This window comes from Diabrotica undecimpunctata, chromosome 1 (genome assembly GCF_040954645.1).
Source record: "Diabrotica undecimpunctata isolate CICGRU chromosome 1, icDiaUnde3, whole genome shotgun sequence".
Classification (NCBI taxonomy): domain Eukaryota; kingdom Metazoa; phylum Arthropoda; class Insecta; order Coleoptera; family Chrysomelidae; genus Diabrotica; species Diabrotica undecimpunctata.
In genome coordinates this window covers 163,639,404-163,658,525 of record NC_092803.1, presented here as the reverse complement: position 1 = coordinate 163,658,525, position 19,122 = coordinate 163,639,404, and the positions used below count along the sequence as shown (strand labels likewise).

General features: G+C 31.4%; 1 protein-coding gene across 1 annotated transcript; it reads right to left on the bottom strand.

Annotated features, from left to right (window-relative positions):
* Window positions 1-8,269: 8,269 nt before the first annotated feature.
* Window positions 8,270-18,850, bottom strand: LOC140432471 (protein brambleberry-like). Its single transcript, XM_072520382.1, has 4 exons — window positions 18,433-18,850; window positions 16,869-17,523; window positions 13,497-13,886; window positions 8,270-11,192 (listed from the first exon to the last, which is right to left on the bottom strand). Exons 1-4 carry the CDS (start codon window positions 18,685-18,687, stop codon window positions 10,774-10,776), a joined length of 1,719 nt encoding a protein of 572 aa, XP_072376483.1. The 5' UTR covers window positions 18,688-18,850; the 3' UTR covers window positions 8,270-10,773.
* Between the last annotated feature and the right edge of the window lie 272 nt (window positions 18,851-19,122).

Genomic DNA, 19,122 nt, shown 5'->3' with positions numbered 1-19,122 from the left:
CTTTTACAAAAATATGAACAATTATTCATATGCCTAGAAGGACCCTCATCAAGCACCAAAATGTGACATTAAAAAAAGTATGTTCCTTTTCTAAGAAATCGAGATGCTGATCACTCAAGCGGCGGTAAAACAATTTTCCTAAGGGATGTGGTAAGCTCCTAAATAATCTCACTGATAATTTAAACTTAGTTTTAATTAATACTGGCAAATCCATTAGGTTCAATGGATACTACGATACATTTTATGCTGTAGATCTCTATGCAGTCCTTCGCTATAGAGCGTTTCACGTGAAGAACGGGACATTGCGTAGATAGGGCTACGTATTTCTTACTAACGATAGAAGCGCGTCGACGCCACGACGAGCACAAACACGATTCAGTGTTGTATTTGTATTATCTTTTCCATGGAAAAGTATTAAAATGAATGTTTTCTAACGTAAACGTAACTGACCAGAAGTGCCCATCGGACACAGATGAAAAGTAGGGAAAATGATTTTAATTAAATAAATATTTACGAAAGATAATTTTATATTATTTTAATTATATTCACAGCAGATTAATTGTTTTTCGATGACAATACAACATGCCATTAGAATCATGGTTCTAATGACATGTTGAATGAACTAAATATCTTCGTACCTATAATGATAATAAAGCTTTGTGGTTGTTTAGTACTGACTTCACAATTTAATTTTAAGCCAAGGGAATATCTTTGACATCTGTGCAAAACAAATTATTTGAAATGTATTTAATTATCATATATTTTTAAAGTGGTGAAAGTGTTAGAAGCTTAATCGATAAAGTAAGTGCTATGACTGATGTAGGGTCTAGTACTATTTCTAAAATACACAAAGGAGCTGTTGAACGAGCACTAAGGCCGGTAAAAAAACAAGAAAGTGTACCAAAAGTAGAGTGAACAGCAGAATGTTAACTTACGACGCAGTAGTTCATGTGCAACTCCGCGCCCTCGTGTATAGTTTTTTCTTTTAAAATTTACCGCTGACATTGAACAAAATTTTTGCACTGGTTAAAAAAGACAAAGATTTAGCAAAAATGTCACGCACATTAAATTTTTTTTTTTTACAAACCAGGAGTAAAGTCAACCACAATGGAACGGCTCGATACTCTGAAATGGAGGCATCAGTATTTGCGTGAGATAAAAAATTTCCTTCTCAAGGATACACCGTCTTTTATTTAGATGAATGTCGGACATAGTGTTTCCAAGGAATGGAAAGACCTCTCAGTGACTTCAGCCAGGGATGCGTTTGTTAAGGGGTTGTCAACAGGCTTAAAACAGCCGCAACAACGAGGCCCCTATTTGTGCATGCTGGTAGTGAATTGGGCTTTAAAAAATGTGGTTTTTGGTTTTTAGCTAACTCTGAGGAAGACCATGATGAGATGGATGGTCCTATATTTGAACAATGGTTTAAGGAAAAGCTACTTCCTAATCTAGAAAAATCTGTTATGATGGACAACGCCTCGTACTATTCAAGGAGAGAAGTGATTCCGACATAAGCGTTTAATAAAGATCATATTAAGACATAGTTCCTGGACAAATATATCTTTTAAGAAGAAGAATATATAAAATCGACGAGATGTACAAAGAGAAAAATGTTGCTATTCTGAGATTATCTCCATACTATTGTGAGTTGAATCCAATTGAAATGGTATGGATTCAATTCAAAAGACATTTCCTCACGCAATACATAGTTTAAGACCGCCGCAATAAAACAATTAATAAAAAATGCATTTTGTATAGTAACAGTGGACAACTAGAAAAACTATTGTAAACATGGAGCCGCAATTTTGGGTTATTGATGGTTGATGATTGATGGGTCGGTGCGTTGACGACAACATCCCGATGCGAAATTTTCACGAGACGAATGGGCACGGCGATTAACGAGAACCAACACATTGGTGCGATGATAGATATTGCAGATCAATTTTGCACTTGCTGTATTACAGCACGCATTATTTTGGCAGTAGAGCATGCGCAAATGTGATATTTGGCTTACGTTGCGTTATTGAAAATACGGTCTGTCGTTATGAGGGGAGCCGTTACGCTGCGCGGAATTCGTTGCGCTATTTTTTTTTCTCAGGTTATGTATGTTGTTTGTCGTTCATTTAAACCAAGTTCATTTGTAATAATTTTCTAAAATGACTACATCAGACACTAGCCTAACGCAACAATATAATTAATAATTTGAGATAATAATTGAGGTGGCAAATTGTATAAAAGTTGAAGATCTATAAACCTGCTTTGATATGCGAGCCTTCTCATCACTCCTAAAAACAAAAATATAAGGGCCTAATTTCAAAAGTAATGTAGAATGCAAATGCATTTACCACTAACAGAGTTTCTAGTATTGGTATGAATAAAATCTGGTAGGCGTAAAGCTCTTGCGTAGGTGTAGGAATATCTTGTCTGCTAAACCTAAAATTTATTTCTACATCGACTTCCAACATGTTTTCTAAATCAAATTCTTGATTTTGTGGATGTAATACATGTTCACCCACAATGTTATTTAAAATGATGAACTCTAGCAAATGCTCATCATCAGCATGAGCATTTGCTAAAATAAGTACTTCTAAATCATGATCCATTTTCAGTAATTTGCGAACAAATGAAAAGAAAACATGAACAACGTAAATAACAATTGATGAAAGAATCCCGTAGGTATTTTAATTTAAGAGTTTTTATTCACTTTAATTATTTTATTAATTAATTATTTTTATTTATTTTCTTTAATTATTAATATTTAGAGTTTTTATTTACATATCAAGTATTAAAATAGTTAACAAACTTTTCTGTAGTTTAAAATGCTAAGTTAGCTGCACGCATTGGGTCTCTTTCTATATTATTAAAAGCTTTGTTTAAGTTTTCTTCAGTTTCTGAAAACTCTAGTCCTTGTTGGTTTATTTTAGTGCGTAAAAAATTATGCAAAAGCAACAAGTTTTAACAATTGAAATTGTAGTTTCAACTTTTGACTCAATTGGCCTAAAAAATACTCGTCATTTTTGAGTTAAAATGCCAAACACATTTTCGACCACACGTCTAGCTCGGCATAAACGAGGATTATAATTTTCTTTTCTTCTGTCGTTTCTAGATTGTTTGTAGGAAAAAGGTCTCATTAACAAGATTTCAAAGCTAAGGCCCAAAACGTGTGGACAAGGTTCTACTTACCCAGGAAGATTTTTGTATCTTCAGGAACATTCATTAAACCTCTTGCCCACGTTTGAATTTTCAAATATGCCTCCGTCGCTATTTTTCCCGTACCCTCCTACATCAATGCATATAAATTTGTAATTGGCATCAACAATAGCCATCAGTACTATTGAGAATTTTTTCAAATAACAAAAATGGTTTGACCCGGTTTTTCCAGGGCATTTTATAGTTACATGTTTTCTGTCCAAGCGACAGATGCAGTTTGGAAATTGCCACATGTTTAGAAAATCTTCAGCTGATTTTTGCCATATTTCTGTTTTTGGTTCAGGAAGATAAATAGGCTGTAATATTTTACGTGTAGCTTCACATACTTCATTTTTAATTGTAGCAATTGTTGAAAATCCAACACGATAACTGTGCCCTATTGTACTGCTGTCACCTGTTGCTAAAAACTTAAAATAGTACCTATATTTTTAGGTGAGGAACTGAAGAGAAGGTGGACAAGTTAACGTGATTCTTATGTGCGATACTTAAGAGTAATCAAAACAAGAACTGGGCAAGCTGCATAAAATACATGGCAATGGGCTGAAAGTATGAAAATGTTCTAAGCTTTCTTGCTTTTTGCTAAAACCTCTTCAAATGTGCCGGAAATTGCTACTCAAGTGGAGTCTGTAACTGAGAAAGATGATGGTGTATATGTTTCTGGTAACGAAGAGAGTGAACTTGGTGATCTATCTGGAGTACCGTTACCTACAAAAAATAAAGAGCCTGCTACTTGTGCTGATGTCACCACCTCGATTGTAGAACCAGCACCAAAAAAAAAACGAAAAGTGATAAATGTACAAAATATAAAACCTACAACTGCAGTTGACTTTATTATTACTTATTTTGAAAGCAGAAAAAAAACAGCAAAAGACTCAACAGATTTATTGTTTCTATCATATGCAGGCTTGATAAAATAATTTTCTAGAAAAAGTCAGGCTGAAACCAAACTACAAATTACCCAAATAATTGCACAGCAAGAGGTAATGCACTATGAAGAGCAGCAGCAGATAATTTAACTACACCAGAGTTCTCAACCATCAAATTCCAATAGTTGCATCTCTGATCCTAACTTCTATGAAAGTCCACTTATTTCGCCAGACGAAGGAACCATTCCACTTGAACATAATCCAAGTATCACTAGTGCAGATTGCGAACAATCATTTCCGGCTTCAAAAGCTACTTTTTACGAGTGTATACTCCTTTATAATGTTGATATATAAAAGAATATAAAAATAAAAATACAATGAGTGATGATTCATTTACCTCAAAGTAATGGCTAGTCTTTCTTCCGTTGTTTAAAATTTCATCAAAACAACCAATTTTCATTCTGAAGTATTTATAAAACCGATTTTCGTCAGATCGAAGTTGTGGCATTAACGTATGAAATTCTTTTTTGTTGTTCTTTCCAAATTTATCTTACGAGTCCCAATTTTTCTTTTTCTATAAACAATATTAATAGATATTAAATCTTGTCCATTATATCAAAACAGATATTTGGTATAATATTTCCAGATACCTAGACGCTAAATATGACTCATATTTAACATGTAAACATTTTATTATCCAAGTATGTTCTCGTAGGTTCTGCGAGCCGCTATAAAACCGGTCTTCTTTCCATGCCGTTCAAGAGAGTTCAGGGGTCAGCACAGGTCAACATCCGCCCGCTTCGAAGGGATTCCAGAAGAACGGATATTTAATATATATATATATATATATATATATATATATATATATATATATATTTGGTTTCATATTGTTCTTTTTAGATGAACTGATGATGCTTTCTGAGCAGAAAGCGAAACGTCTTCAATAAATAGATGAAGTAGCCACCTTCTTTGTCTTTTATTTCTCCACTTTATATAATATATATATATATATATATATATATATATATATATATATATAGAGAGAGAGAGAGAATTTTCATTGTAAACCGTTAGTCTGAATAATAATATCGAGTCGAGTTTTGAAATGTAACGCGCGTATTGTCAGGAGTATAAATTGTAATAAATGTAAATAAATTATATAATTATAGTGTGAAATAATTATGTTATCCTTGAAAATACGCTTTATACATTATGTAGTTGGAAAAAAATGTAAGTACATATTTTTTGTTTTAACGTATAACATTGACAATAAAAGTAAATAACTTTTTTTCATAAACAATATTTATTAGCATCTTATATTGCTCCGAATGGCTTCACTATAGGAAGTTAATGGTTTAGAAAACTACATATTCATATGTATGCACAGTATTATTGTCTGACATAACGAGATCGGCTTATAAAGAGGTAATTAGTCTACCATTTCAGTTCTCGTTATAGAGGGAGTCTACTGTATTTATATATTTTACCTTTGGTCCTCCTCCTCTGCTAGAGCAACCAGCAAGATCAAATCTGCCTCCGATTCTGAAGAATCCATTCCAGACTATGCTGTAGTCGTCGGTTCAATTCAAGCGTCTAATCGCAGCACTGTGTTCATGACATGAAAAAACGCTGTCGCTTATATTGCGAGATAAATCGTGTCGTCGACGCACCGATTAAATCGCAGCAATCTGTCCATTCCTTAAATACACTTTCTGAATATACAGTGTGTAAAAGCCAAATGGAATAAATTCATTATTTAGGTTACTGTACATATTTATAAAAAATCCCGAAACACGTCAAATTTAAATTATAACTTGACATTCTTTAACGTGAAAATGCAACCCCTACCTTCAACCCCCTTAGAATGACAGGTACAACCCCCAATTTTTAAAATAGGAAGTATAGGCTTGTGATATATCGTTTGAAAGGTCTTTTCATTCTCCATTCAAAAATGTCGCTTTCAAGTTTATTAAGATAAAATAAATTAAAATTATGTGGTTACCGAAATTCGCTAAAATATGCTCAAAACTTATTTCCCGTTTAGGTCTTGATAATGAGAAAGTGAACAAAAACCATAGCAATGTGGTTTTTAGATGGTAACCATTAAAAAACTTTAAAGAATTTTCGTGGCAACGTTATTTTAACACGCATTAGTAAATTGTTTTATTTAAGTTGTCAGTATTTTAATTTAAGTAAAAAGTTCGTTCAATTCAATTCTGAAAAATGGTAAGATTAACGGAAATGCATATAACAGTTTTACAAATGATTGGTTACGGAGATAACACCCGAACACAATAGGAAGTAACTCGCCTATTTCATGAGAAATTTCCTAATTTACCGCCTATATCCCAAGGAACAATAAGTAAAATAGAGAAGCAGTTTCGCGATTTTGGTCATGTAAGGCAGATAAAAAAAGCAGCTGTCAATGCACTGAGTGATGAACTCAAATTAGATGTGTTGCTTGAGTTTCAGGAAAATCCACATACATCGAGTAGACAGGCATCCACTACATTCAATGCTAGCCATACATCGATAGTAAACATATTAAAAGAAAATAAATTGCATCCCTATAAGATGATACCTACTCAGGAGCTCATGGAACATACCTCGATACAATATTTCCCAATCGGTGGATAGGGAGGCGAGGATCGATTGAATGGCCAGCGCGATCACCTGATCTTACATTATTAGATTTCTTTTTATGGGGATATGTGAAGAGCCATGTGTACAAAACTAAACCTTCTGATTTAAATGACTTAAAAGAACGAATAACGCTTGCGATTAGGTCGATCACGCCTGTTATGTTAAATAATGTTAGAAGACAGTTTTATTTGAGATTAGTGAACATTTTGAACATCTACTTCATTAACATTCATAGTTCTTTTTCGTGTTCTACATTTTATTACGTTTTGCATTACATTTTAGTTTTTGATTGTATTGTAGCGAATTTCGGTAACCACATGATTTTCATTTATTTTATCTTAATTAACCTTAATAAACTTGAAAGCGACAACATTTTTGAATGGAGAATGAAAAGACCTTTCAAACGATATATCACAAGCCTGTACTACCTATTTTAAAAATTGGGGGTTGTACCTGTCATTCTAAGGGGGTTGAAGGTAGGGGTTGCATTTTCACGTTAAAGAATGTCAAGTTATAATTTAAATTTGACGTGTTTCGGGATTTTTTATAAATATGTACAGTAACCTAAATAATGAATTTATTCCATTAGGCTTTTACACACTGTATGAATATATTTGAATGACACAATATGTTGGTTTTCCAGAAATAATCGGATAATTTTTATCGATTTCTACTACGTGTATGTAAAGGCTATGGGACGAATGATAAATAAAAATGATTTTGTGTTTAAAATATTTTATTAAATATGTACAAATCTATACACATATATACAAGAAATAAGTACGTATAAATATCAATCCACTAATTCAATTCACCACGGTATATAAGCTACAAATTTTACAATTTTATAAATTATTTTTTTACAACTAAGCTATAGATATATTAAAAATTACACGTGAACATATCCTGTTCCTCGTCCACAGAGGCAAAGTACATTTCACCTGCTACGAATTTACGATCCTTCGCGTGCATTTGCGAAGTCTTTAACTTCGTATGACTATTTAAAAATAAATTTAGAAATTTTTGTGATACGTTTTCTTGGAAATACGTCATTTTAGGTCAATTTCTTCTAAAGGTTTAATAAGGTAAAAGTAGAAATGTGTTTTGCATGCTTTTCCTGTACGTTTGATACTTGGGATAATCGAAAGCTGGTTGGTTTTGTGATATATGCAATGGGTAAAACGATTCTCTACAATCGATACGGAACCTTACGCAAACTACCTATTACCAAACAAAGCTATACACAAAAATAATAATCGTAAACATCCCTGAAAATAACAATTAATACGTTGGCGGGCACTTGGTCTATAGCCGTCAAAGCGAAGTACACCGGGTGATACTACGGCAATAGCCGTCCAAAACGAAACTTCGTTTTTAGACACTACGGTACAAGTAGAATCCTAGTGTCATATTTTGGAAACATTTTTTTAGGTTGAACTTCGTTTTCCACTTGTTACACGACTTGCAGGTTCAGTATGCAAGTGGTTGTGAAAGGAGTTGTGCGATCGTGTTTTCTCTTGAATTTATAGTTGGTATTGATACATTTATACGTTAGTGTATAGTGGTAACTCTGGTTAATATTTGTTTATTACTGTTCACTGATTTTGTTCACTTTAAATAGAAATAAAAAAAAATTTAGCATTTTTTGATAGATTAGCGATATTTATTGTTATACTGTTTACTTTTTGTTTTTTATGATTTTACATTTAATACATCTAATATAAATAAATAATAATTATGTAAATAGTAAATATATGTATATAATATACAATAAATAATAATATAATATAAAATGTTTTATTATTGACAGAAAATGGCCAGTTTTAAAAAAGATCAGGCTAGGCTGCTGAAGCTTTTTGAGGAAATAAGTAGTGGCTCAAGCAACAGTGAATCTGAATTCGATGCTGACAGTGCTAAAAATAATAGTTCCGCTAATGAAGATAATGAATTAACTACAGATGAAAAATATAAAGCACGAGAAAATGATGAGACATGGCACATCAATACAACACCTATAAGAAACTTCTTTTGGATATACACGAAAATGTTTCTCCAATTCAGGTTATTGAGAAGATATGGGATGACCAAGTAATGGAAATGATTATAAAATCTACGAATGATTACGGAATAAAACTTTGCAATTAAATACGGAGAAATACAAGGCATAGTGGTAAGGCAACGACTGAAATGAGAAAGTTTTTATGTTTGTCTTTGCTTCAGTCCCAGCTAAAATTCTCCAGCATTAGAAAACTCTTTTCCATTGATGCATTACATTACCGCCCAGCATTTCCTTCACAAATGTCTGGAAGGAAGTTTGAGAAAATATTGAGATGCTTTTCAAGAAGAAAATTTAAACGACCCTTTGAAAAAAATAAAAATATTTCTTGATTTGTTCATACAAAAGTTTGCTAATGCATATGCACCAAATGAAGCATTATCGTGGCTCAGAAACATCCGACAATGGACAGGGCTAAATTTTGAACAGCTAATAAGAACAGCTGAAGATAGGGTTTAAGAGAGAAGTTTAAAATTGTAGTAGCCAACCTCCATTGAGGAGAGGGCACTTTAAGAAGAAGAAGCATTATCATTAGTCAAATCTTTGTTATCATTTAGAGGAAAGCTTATTTTCGCACGTACGTAAAAGGGCAAAATACGAAATTAAATTCTAGGAACTAAGTTCAGCTCAAGCTTATGTTTTGAACATAGAAATATACAAAGACCATCGAGAAAAAGATGAAAACATGACAACTATTGAAAGTCTAGCAATGGGATTGATGCAGTCATATTTAAACAAAGGCCATCATTTGTTCTTGTATAACTATTACAAAAAGTCTATCATTATCTAACAAATTACTTGTGACAGGAACTCTTCGAGTAAATAGTGCCGCAAGAAATAACACTTCGCAAGCTTAGAAGAGGAAAAAATGTATGGCGATGCCAAAATCAGACATACGTGCCCAAATGGGAACATAAACGGGATATGCTATGTCTAACAATAGCTTACGACCCAAGTATAATAAACACAGCTAACCGACCACAAGAGGAAAAGATAAAACCAATTGAAATAATGCATTGTAATCAGAATATATCAGGTATTGACAGAGCAGATCAAATTATTATTCCTGTCCACGAAAAACAATGAGATGGTATAAAAAGATAATCTTTCATCTACTGGATGTAGTAGTGTAGAACTCTTGCTAGATCTTAAAAAAAAAAGACAGGTTCTCAAATAAAGTTTATAGAATACAGGGAAGCAATTATACTATCTCTAACTGGTATCGATTATAAACAGAATAGAAGGTCTTTAGTTCAATTTAAACGTGCACGAATCCAAACCAATGAAATCAACTACAATGGAACACAGCATTTTACTGAGAAAATTTCCTATGAAGATGTCCTTTAGCATTAAACCATGTTATAAGCAGGGAATATGAAAATAAACATCATATTGCTGCAAAAAATTGCATATCAAAACCTGCACCATGCTTTAAACATGGCATACTGAAAATAATGGGTAATAATTATAAAATTATAATAAATTTTTTATCATTTTATTTATTTTTATTTGATTATGAACTAAAATTTCGTGTAAAACTCCCAAAAATACTTTGTTGCACACAAAAAATTGCTCATTTGAGTCAATAAACCTGTCCTTTATGTTTTTAAATGATTGCTGATAATAGCCGCCATCGTCCTATTACTTAGTGTCTAGAGTCCGGAGGCGCCATGACGGTTATAGCCGCAACCTAATTAATGGTGCCGAATTAATCAAAAGTAAGTTTGTTTGAACAGAAAGAGTAAAACTATACTTCTAATATTCTAAAAATACAAAAGCATATAGTGTTAATTTTTGAACATCACTTGTTCTCAGGCTGGAAGTGAAAAGAGGAAACACTTTTAAATATAAAATAAAACGATAAGAATAATCAAAAAAGGAAAAGATCAATAAAATCAATAAATTTAAGATGTTCGTCATTATTATACACTATGCAACTACCATCATCATTACCCAATTTTAACTTAAATAATGTGTTTAATGCATAATTTATATGACCTATCCAGCTACTGAACTACCTCCTAGATGTCTATAACATAAGTCACGTCCCGGAAGAGTTGTCAGTTTGCATGGAGTACCTGCCCTGGTTGTCGCCGTGCAGTTAGCCCTCAAACTAGTATTAAACAATGGAGTTCGACTTCTACTTCTAGATGCCGATCGAGGCAAGTAGTCGCCATTTCTAGAAGCTGGAGGTGTCATATTATAATCTTGGAAAGTATCTGTGTTTTCATCTTCATAATCGTCATCATCATTCTTCGATATATTACGTCGATGCGTTTCTTTAAGAAGATCAGCATTATACGAAGTTTTTACTGGCGCTGGGGTTGGTGATCTACTTTTTTTGGAATCCTTTTTCCAAGCAATAGCTCCAACTATGGTTGGTTTCAGTGTACACGCCCATATTATTAAAATTTGAGCTGAAACAGAATATACTTTTAGATATATATATATATATATATATATATATATATATATATATATATATATATATATATATATATATAGATTGATGCGTTGTTTTAGCCATTGTGATGTTTGACCAATATAGCTATTTTGACATCCTAAACACGGTATTTCATAAACGACATTACTTTTATATAAGTCGTTTATGAAATACCGTGTTTACGATGTCAAAATAGCTATATTGGTCAAACATCACAATGGCTAAAACAACGCAGCACACAACATAAAAGTGATTGCCGCTTAAGAAAAAATACTTGCGCAGTGGTTGAACACTATGAAAACACTGGTCATATGCTAGACTATAACAAAGCTCACATTTTGGCACAGTCTGATAACTATAAAAGTAGATTATTTCTTGAAATGTATTACATTAATAAAAATAAAAACACTTTAAATTATAAAACGGACACTGGACAGTTAAGTAACATATATTGTAACATATTGAACAAAATTTATAAATATTAAAAATAGCCAACATTAATTTTAATAACAACTAACCTTAATAATTCATCAAATAAATATTATTTTTCTAACTTTTCTTTTATTGTTATTTTTATTTTTACATTTGAAATAATTTTAATTTTTTATCGTATAGCTGTAACGAACGTGCTTAAGATAATTTAATCTTGACATTCAATATTTCAAATACTTCAATGTCAGTTTTTATTTGCAAAATCTTTTAAATTCTGTAAGTGTTTTAAAATGTATTTGTACGCCATTTTTTGTAATGTTCAAATTGTTTTTAGTTTACTCCTGAGGAAGCTTTTAAATAAATAGCGAAATATTGAGTAATTTAGAAAAAAGAAAGATTTTTACTATAGACCACTATACCCGATAATTTTAACTTATTTATAAATTATTTTTTGGTCGAAATAATCACTTATAATATATATATATATATATATATATATATATATATATATATATATATATATATATATATTATATATATATTATATATATATATATATATATATATATATATATATATATATATATTATATATATATATATATATATATATATATATATATATATATATATATATATATATATATATATTGTTATGATTCATTTTATCAATCAAATATAGAATAAAAATTTGATTTTGTTATAGAACGCGGGCACATAAATTTCCAACGCCCTGTACATCGATTTGTAAATATTTGTTATAAGTAGTTTTAAGCAATGGGCTTAATACTAATATGGTACGGCCATGGGAAGATCCTGCGCAGAGGGAATATCAACGAATTTTGGAAACTGTCCAGAGGAGGCTGCAGTGCAGTAATGAGAAATATCTCCAAAGACAAAGTCACAATAGAAGACGAAGACCAGTGACTTTTCAGAAGGGAGAAAAGGTGCTTGTAAAGGCGTTACGAGTATCAAATCCCACTGGGGACGTTTACGCAAAACTAATGCCTGTTTTCGAGGGTCCATGTATCATCCACAATGAAAATGGAATAAACAGTTATGTTATGAGGCATGTGGAATCAGAAAAGATACGAGGAATTTACAATATCCACGATGTGTACAAATACCACGAATAAAGACAAATTTATAAAATTTTAAGGTAAGATAAAAGAATTAAGTTGGGATAAAATGATAACAAGAGAAATTTTTTTTGTTGTTTGAGAGAAAACATTTTTTTTATTGCACTTATAAAAAAAATTTTATCTAAAAACAAGGCGGGGATTTTGTTATGATTTATTTTATCAATCAAAGATAAAATAAAAATTTGATTTTGTTATAGAACGCGGGCACATAAATTTCCAACGCCCCGTACATCGATTTGTAAATATTTGTTAAAAGTAGTTTTAAGCAGTGGGTTTATCCATAATGAGTTTTACCCTGAAGGATTGAAAAACATTAGTAAATACTTTAAAGTGAATAGACAATAATTGTTTCCCGGTAATTGTAGATATAATATTTTAAAAGCCTTTGTTTTTGTTTCGCTGGAAAGGCCAGTTAAAAAGATCTCCTGCTTTGTGATGTGTATATTGGTATTTTTGAATTTTGTTCTTGTTATATTTTGTTTATTTTTTAGTATGTAAGATTTTTAGTTTGATTTTTTAAACTTTTTGATATTGATTTTATATTAGAAGTAATTTCAAGCTTTGAATCCTAACTGTGATACTGTATATTGTAATTTAAACTGTTAATGTGTATTAAATGAATAAAAAATAAATCGTTAGCAAATACTCAGCAGTGATAAATCTCTATCTGATTACTATGTTATGTAGAAAATGTTCAGTTCTTACCTACTACAAATGATCCAATCGCAACAACCAAACTTAAAACATCTAAATATTGGTACTGACCATGTAAAGCTACTGCAAGGTTTAATGGCGGTAGCAACGCTACTACAAACCTTGTGCTAGACCTAGCTGCCAAAAAGGCGCATGTTAACATGGCGATTAACATAAATGCACAGTGCCATATGATAATATATATTCTATCTATAGCTGTATCTGTTCCACCTAATGCCGCTACTATCCATGTAAGTCTTTCTTCTAAAGATAACCAAGTTCCTTTGACTAGTACAACCAAATCACTAACTGTTTTGTTCATTTCTTGAAGGCTTTTAAATGTTGATCTGTATTGCCGGTTGAAGTCTTCATTTTGTTTAATTAATAATGATGAAGATTTTTCTGAAAATAAAACCATTTCAATTAAAACTATTGAGAAAAATTAATTCATTATATTATAAACTTAATAATTACATTAATAGAATTAAACTGAATTATAAAAAAAACTGATAAATTGGATTTATACCATCATTTGAGAATGAAACCTACAAAAAACAACCATATGTATTATTGCATCAATAAATAAACTGATCATCAGGAACAGAGCTTTCATAAGAGCAAACAATAAGCTGTCCAACAAGATACCAGCCTTAACAGGAATTAGACAAGAAGATTACCTTAGCCTGATTCCATTTAATGTCCTTATGGATCATTATCATCAAAGAAGTAAAAACTGCAAGAAGTTAGTGAAATAGGCAATACCGAATTTAGAATATTTTGCTATACTGATGATGCAGTGATAATATCTAAAGATGCGGACAATCTACAGTGACTACTATATTTTATAGATTAGAAACAGTACCAAAAAAATTAAAAACAACAAATTAAAAGAACGACATAAATGAAGACCCTAAGATAAATTATTGGCAAAACACTTGAGATATAGTGAGGAGCAGCGATATCAGGACCCTTTATAACATCGACGATGTAAAATTGTCTAGGGCCACAAAAAGAGGATGGAGAGACCACATTTATAGAATGGGTGATAATAGACCCTCCAAGTGCTGGTATGAAAGATGAACATTAAAATCCCAACTTAGGCTACAAATTGGAAAAAAACAAGACATGTTCTTAAAATAAAAAGAAGAATCATCATCATCATCATTGGTGCTAAAGCCCTATAAAAGAGCCTCGATTTTCCCAAGTCTATTACACCAGTCTCTGCTATCCATTGCCAACTGTTGCCAGTTTGCTACGCCTATTGTTCTTATCTTCTTATTGTCTACCATCCTCATCTACACCATCCCTTCATCTGAGTTTTGGCCTACTCCTACTTCTACTTCCCACATGTTGTGACTTAAGGATTCTTCTAGGAGGGTTGTTCTGCTGTGATCTTGCCAGATGTCCTGCCCATCTTAGTCTTCCTATTTTTATAAAGGATACTACGTCTTTACCACCAAATATATGTTAATATCTGTAATATATCTCGTAGTTGTACCTCCTTCTCCAAACACCATTTTCACAGATGCCACCGAATATTCTTCTCAAGATTCTTTATTCAAATTCCTAAGTATGTGAATTTGTCCACCACTTCAAAGGTAGAGTTATCAACCATGAATTGGTGGAATTAGTTTTCTCCTCATTTACTTGCAGGCCCATATTTTTTGAGGCGTTTGACAAGGTGGTATACATTTCTTCTAGCTTGCGTGTTGTGCAGGCAACTAGGTAAGAATAGTGTCAATAAATAATTCATATATACAGTAGACTCCCTCTATAACGAGAACTGAAATGACAGACTAATTACCTCGTTATAAGCCGATCTCGTTATATCAGACAATAATAATACTGTGCATACATATGAATCTGTAGTTTTCTAAACCATTAACTTCCTATAGTGAAGCCATTCGGAGCAATATAAGATGCTAATAAATATTGTTTGAATGGCGTTTTTGAAAAAAAGTTATTTACTTTTATTGTCAATGAAATATATTAAAACATAAAAGAGTTGTTTACTTTTATTATCAATGATATACGTTAAAACAAAAAATCTGTACTTATATTTTTTTCCAACTACATAATGTATAAATAAAGCGTATTCTCAAGGATATCATAAACTATTGCTTCTGCAATTTTAAAAACTCTGTCATTTTTAACTGCTTTAAATGGTCCAGTATCATTCCATCATATTTTCTAAAGATGTGAAACAGTTGTATTTATTCATTGTAAAGAAGTTTATTGCGGGCTGCAGTTAAGTTTATTGAGGGGCTGTTTGAAAAGGTATTTATTTATAGCCACGACCCGACCAAAAACATAAAAAACACGTTTTTGGATCTTATTTTGGACATCTAATGTATCTCGTTATAAGCGAAACCTCGTAATAACCGTGTTCGTTATAGAGGGAGTATACTGTATATATATATATATATATATATACATATAAAAACAAAAACTGGAAAAAGGTGAAACCGCCAAGGTCATTTGTAACAAATCAATCTAGAATTGTTAATCTAATGAAATGTTTTAGTAATTTGTAATTGCACATCTAATATTAATTACCTCCTACGAATGACTTTATATGGCAGCCATTACATTTTCAATGGTATTTTTTCCATTCTTCAATACTACATTCATATTTTCCCACATTCTCTACATTCTTTAGTTAATACATCCGTCAGTGTAAAACAAAACAGACATATATCGACATATACTTAATATTTGGGAAAACAAGCATTTTAACAATCATAACTTTTCAATTATTACACATTCATAATATGAGAATCAAACCATCTATACTGGAATCCAAGGACATAACTTAAACATGATAGATTAATTTGATAAAACAAATTTATGAAAAATTAAAAAACTAGTAGTTTTCAGTGTTCAAAATAAGTAAAAAAAAATTTATGGACAATGTTGGTATTACAATATAAAACATTAAAATAAATTAAGACAATAAATACTAAATAAGAGAAAAAACTTGTAATTTGAAATGATGGACCTAGATCTGATATGTGTACATCATTCTTGTAAAAAAATTGGAATTATGCAGTGTTTTCCAGATTTTAGACCTTGGTCTGGAATTATTTTGATAACAACTTTATTAAAACCATTCATGGACTGGTTTGAAACTTATGTTGAGAATTCTACACAATTTGTTGAGAAAATAAAATATAATAACAATACCAAATGATATATCAGTGCGTGTTGACATAATTTCACTGTTTATCAGCATGCCATGCATTTTTCAGAAGAATCACATTTTTTTTTCATCCCGCATCACAAAATGTCAGTAATTGGAAACTGACGAAGCCAAATTCAACTTAAAAAATACCATAAATAAATCAGTTTTGAATAAAAATCAGCAATCAGCAAGTACTAACTTACCTATTTTTTCGAAGATATCTTTAGTTTTTTCTTGAATAATAAGCAAATCATTAAGTAACTCTCTATGATTAATTTTACTTTCATCAGTCTGATCCTGTAATTGGTTTAAAGAAGTTTCTAATTTCTCTTGTACTGCTCTTGTCATTATAACTAAGTTGTCGTGGGTCTCTCTGATCAGTCTTTTTTCATCAGATAATCTTTTAATATTATCCTCAATAGCCAGTTGTCCCACAAACTGTGCTTTTTTCAAATCATCCTGCTGTTCAAACAAGTTTCTGTGGCCTTCTTTAAGAGTATAGTAGGTTTTTTCTGTAATGTCTTTTAAACCTTGCTGTGTATTTGTAATCTCTCCTAGATTTTTTAATTGATTTTTAGCTGCCTCCATTAGTCGATTCACAGTATGTTCTGCCAAACCTCGGAACTGACTCTGTCTTATAGAATAACAAACTGCTCTTGCTCTATTGCTCATTAGGTGATAGCTTGTCCAAGTGTCAGAGTCCATAGATATTGTACAATCTTTGATAGACATTTCATCTGTACAAGCATATATAGGTCTTCCTTCAACCCAAGACTGACAATTTAATAGATGTACTGCCATTTTTGCTAACTGCTCATCATTTAGTTTATCGCAATCAGATTTTAATTTCAAAATTACCTAGAAAGAAAAAACAAGTTAATTGATAATATTGGTTACTAATATTGATTATTGTGCAAATTATATAAAAGACACACAGATCTTGCTTTATGTTAGAGTTATATGTTCGGTTGAGACTCTACTAGTAGAATACATGCCCCATGCCCTAATAAAATGTCCTGAAAATAACTATAACTGAATATTTTGTAATAAATTATTTAACACAAACAATGGAATTTCCCCGCTTGCTTTATCATAAACTAATATTTAAACCAGAATAGTTTTTACATTATATTATTATATTATACTCCTGCTAGATATTCATTTTCCAGGTGAAATCTCTTGGTAGGAACATAGTGAAGCATTCAATTCAAGCAAAACCAATAGGGAACCACAAATGGAAGAGCAGATAGTTGACATGACAAATTTTAACAAAAAATATGACCAAGGCAGTAATTGCAAATAACAAGAAGGCCATACTGGCACATCAGTCCATCAGTGTGTAAAAAACATTCAAAATGCAAAAAGTAAAGCACCAAATAACTTCTGAACTTAAAATTCACATTCTTGAAATATAAACATTGGCATAATAAGATACACATTCTCAAAATGCCATCCTGTAAGAAAGAAAAATATACAAAACAACAACCTAAGCTTCCCAAAAACAATATGAACTACAATTACTAATATCACTGATGAATGAAATAGGAAAGTATTCAGCAAATGAAACATAAAGTTACTGGAATTCTACATGTAGTAGTGTTATTTTACAAATATAAATAAAAATACATGCATGCACAATTTCAAGATTGTGTATAATTAAATATGGGTAAAGTATGTACAGGACATAACTGCAAGAATGTGAAAAATGAAAAGAAAACTGGTTTTGATTATAACTAGTTATAATATTGATAATAATACAATATTTACCCTATGTTGACAGGAGTCAAGCTCAGACAAAACAAGATCAGTTAGTTTTGCAGCTTCCTTCAAGAAGTTTTCGTCAGTCGATGATATTTCGTAAGGTATTTTCTGTTGATAAATTTCAAGATTTTCATTGTTTTCTGGGTGTTCCTGCTTAAAACTCAGAAATGTTCCAATGTCTTTAATCCAATTCCCAAAAATTACGTGTCCTTGTAAAAATAGAACTAGATATAAGCAGTAAACGTGATTAACGATCTTCATTCCTTAAAATAATAAATATTTTATTAAAATTCAGTAATTACAATATTTCTTATTCAAATTTCAACCGTTTTAACCGCTCTAACGGTTTAACGGAAATTACTTGCAACCTGCACTTCTTTTATTTTGGTTTACAGCTGTTTCGCTAACTTGAAGTTTGCTACATTTATAGAATTCTTCTTTTTTGTTTATAAGGTTATCCCCAAAAAGAGTGCAGTCCAATTCCATAATTTTAAAGTACTTACATATCTAAAGTATATATTATGAGGTATCTGCAACCATGGCCATCTTTAATTCACAATAAAGACGGCCATGTCATGTCCCATAGTACATAAATGTCCCAGGTCCCAACCCAATTGACGCTTATACAAAATCAAGACATTTTAGAGGAGCTTGTTTTATTTCTCACGACTTCTATAGCCGACCATCTTAACGTTA

What these genes read in the sequence shown, in the direction of transcription:
- LOC140432471 (XM_072520382.1), bottom strand. Translation starts at nt 18,687, where the DNA reads ATGAAGATCGTTAATCACGTTTACTGCTTATATCTAGTTCTATTTTTA. An exon ending in TTGACTCCTGTCAACATAGG is followed by an intron (nt 17,524 to 18,432) that starts GTAAATATTGTA and finishes TTTTCTTTCTAG; the next exon opens with GTAATTTTGAAATTAAAATC. An exon ending in AGATATCTTCGAAAAAATAG is followed by an intron (nt 13,887 to 16,868) that starts GTAAGTTAGTAC and finishes TTTTATTTTCAG; the next exon opens with AAAAATCTTCATCATTATTA.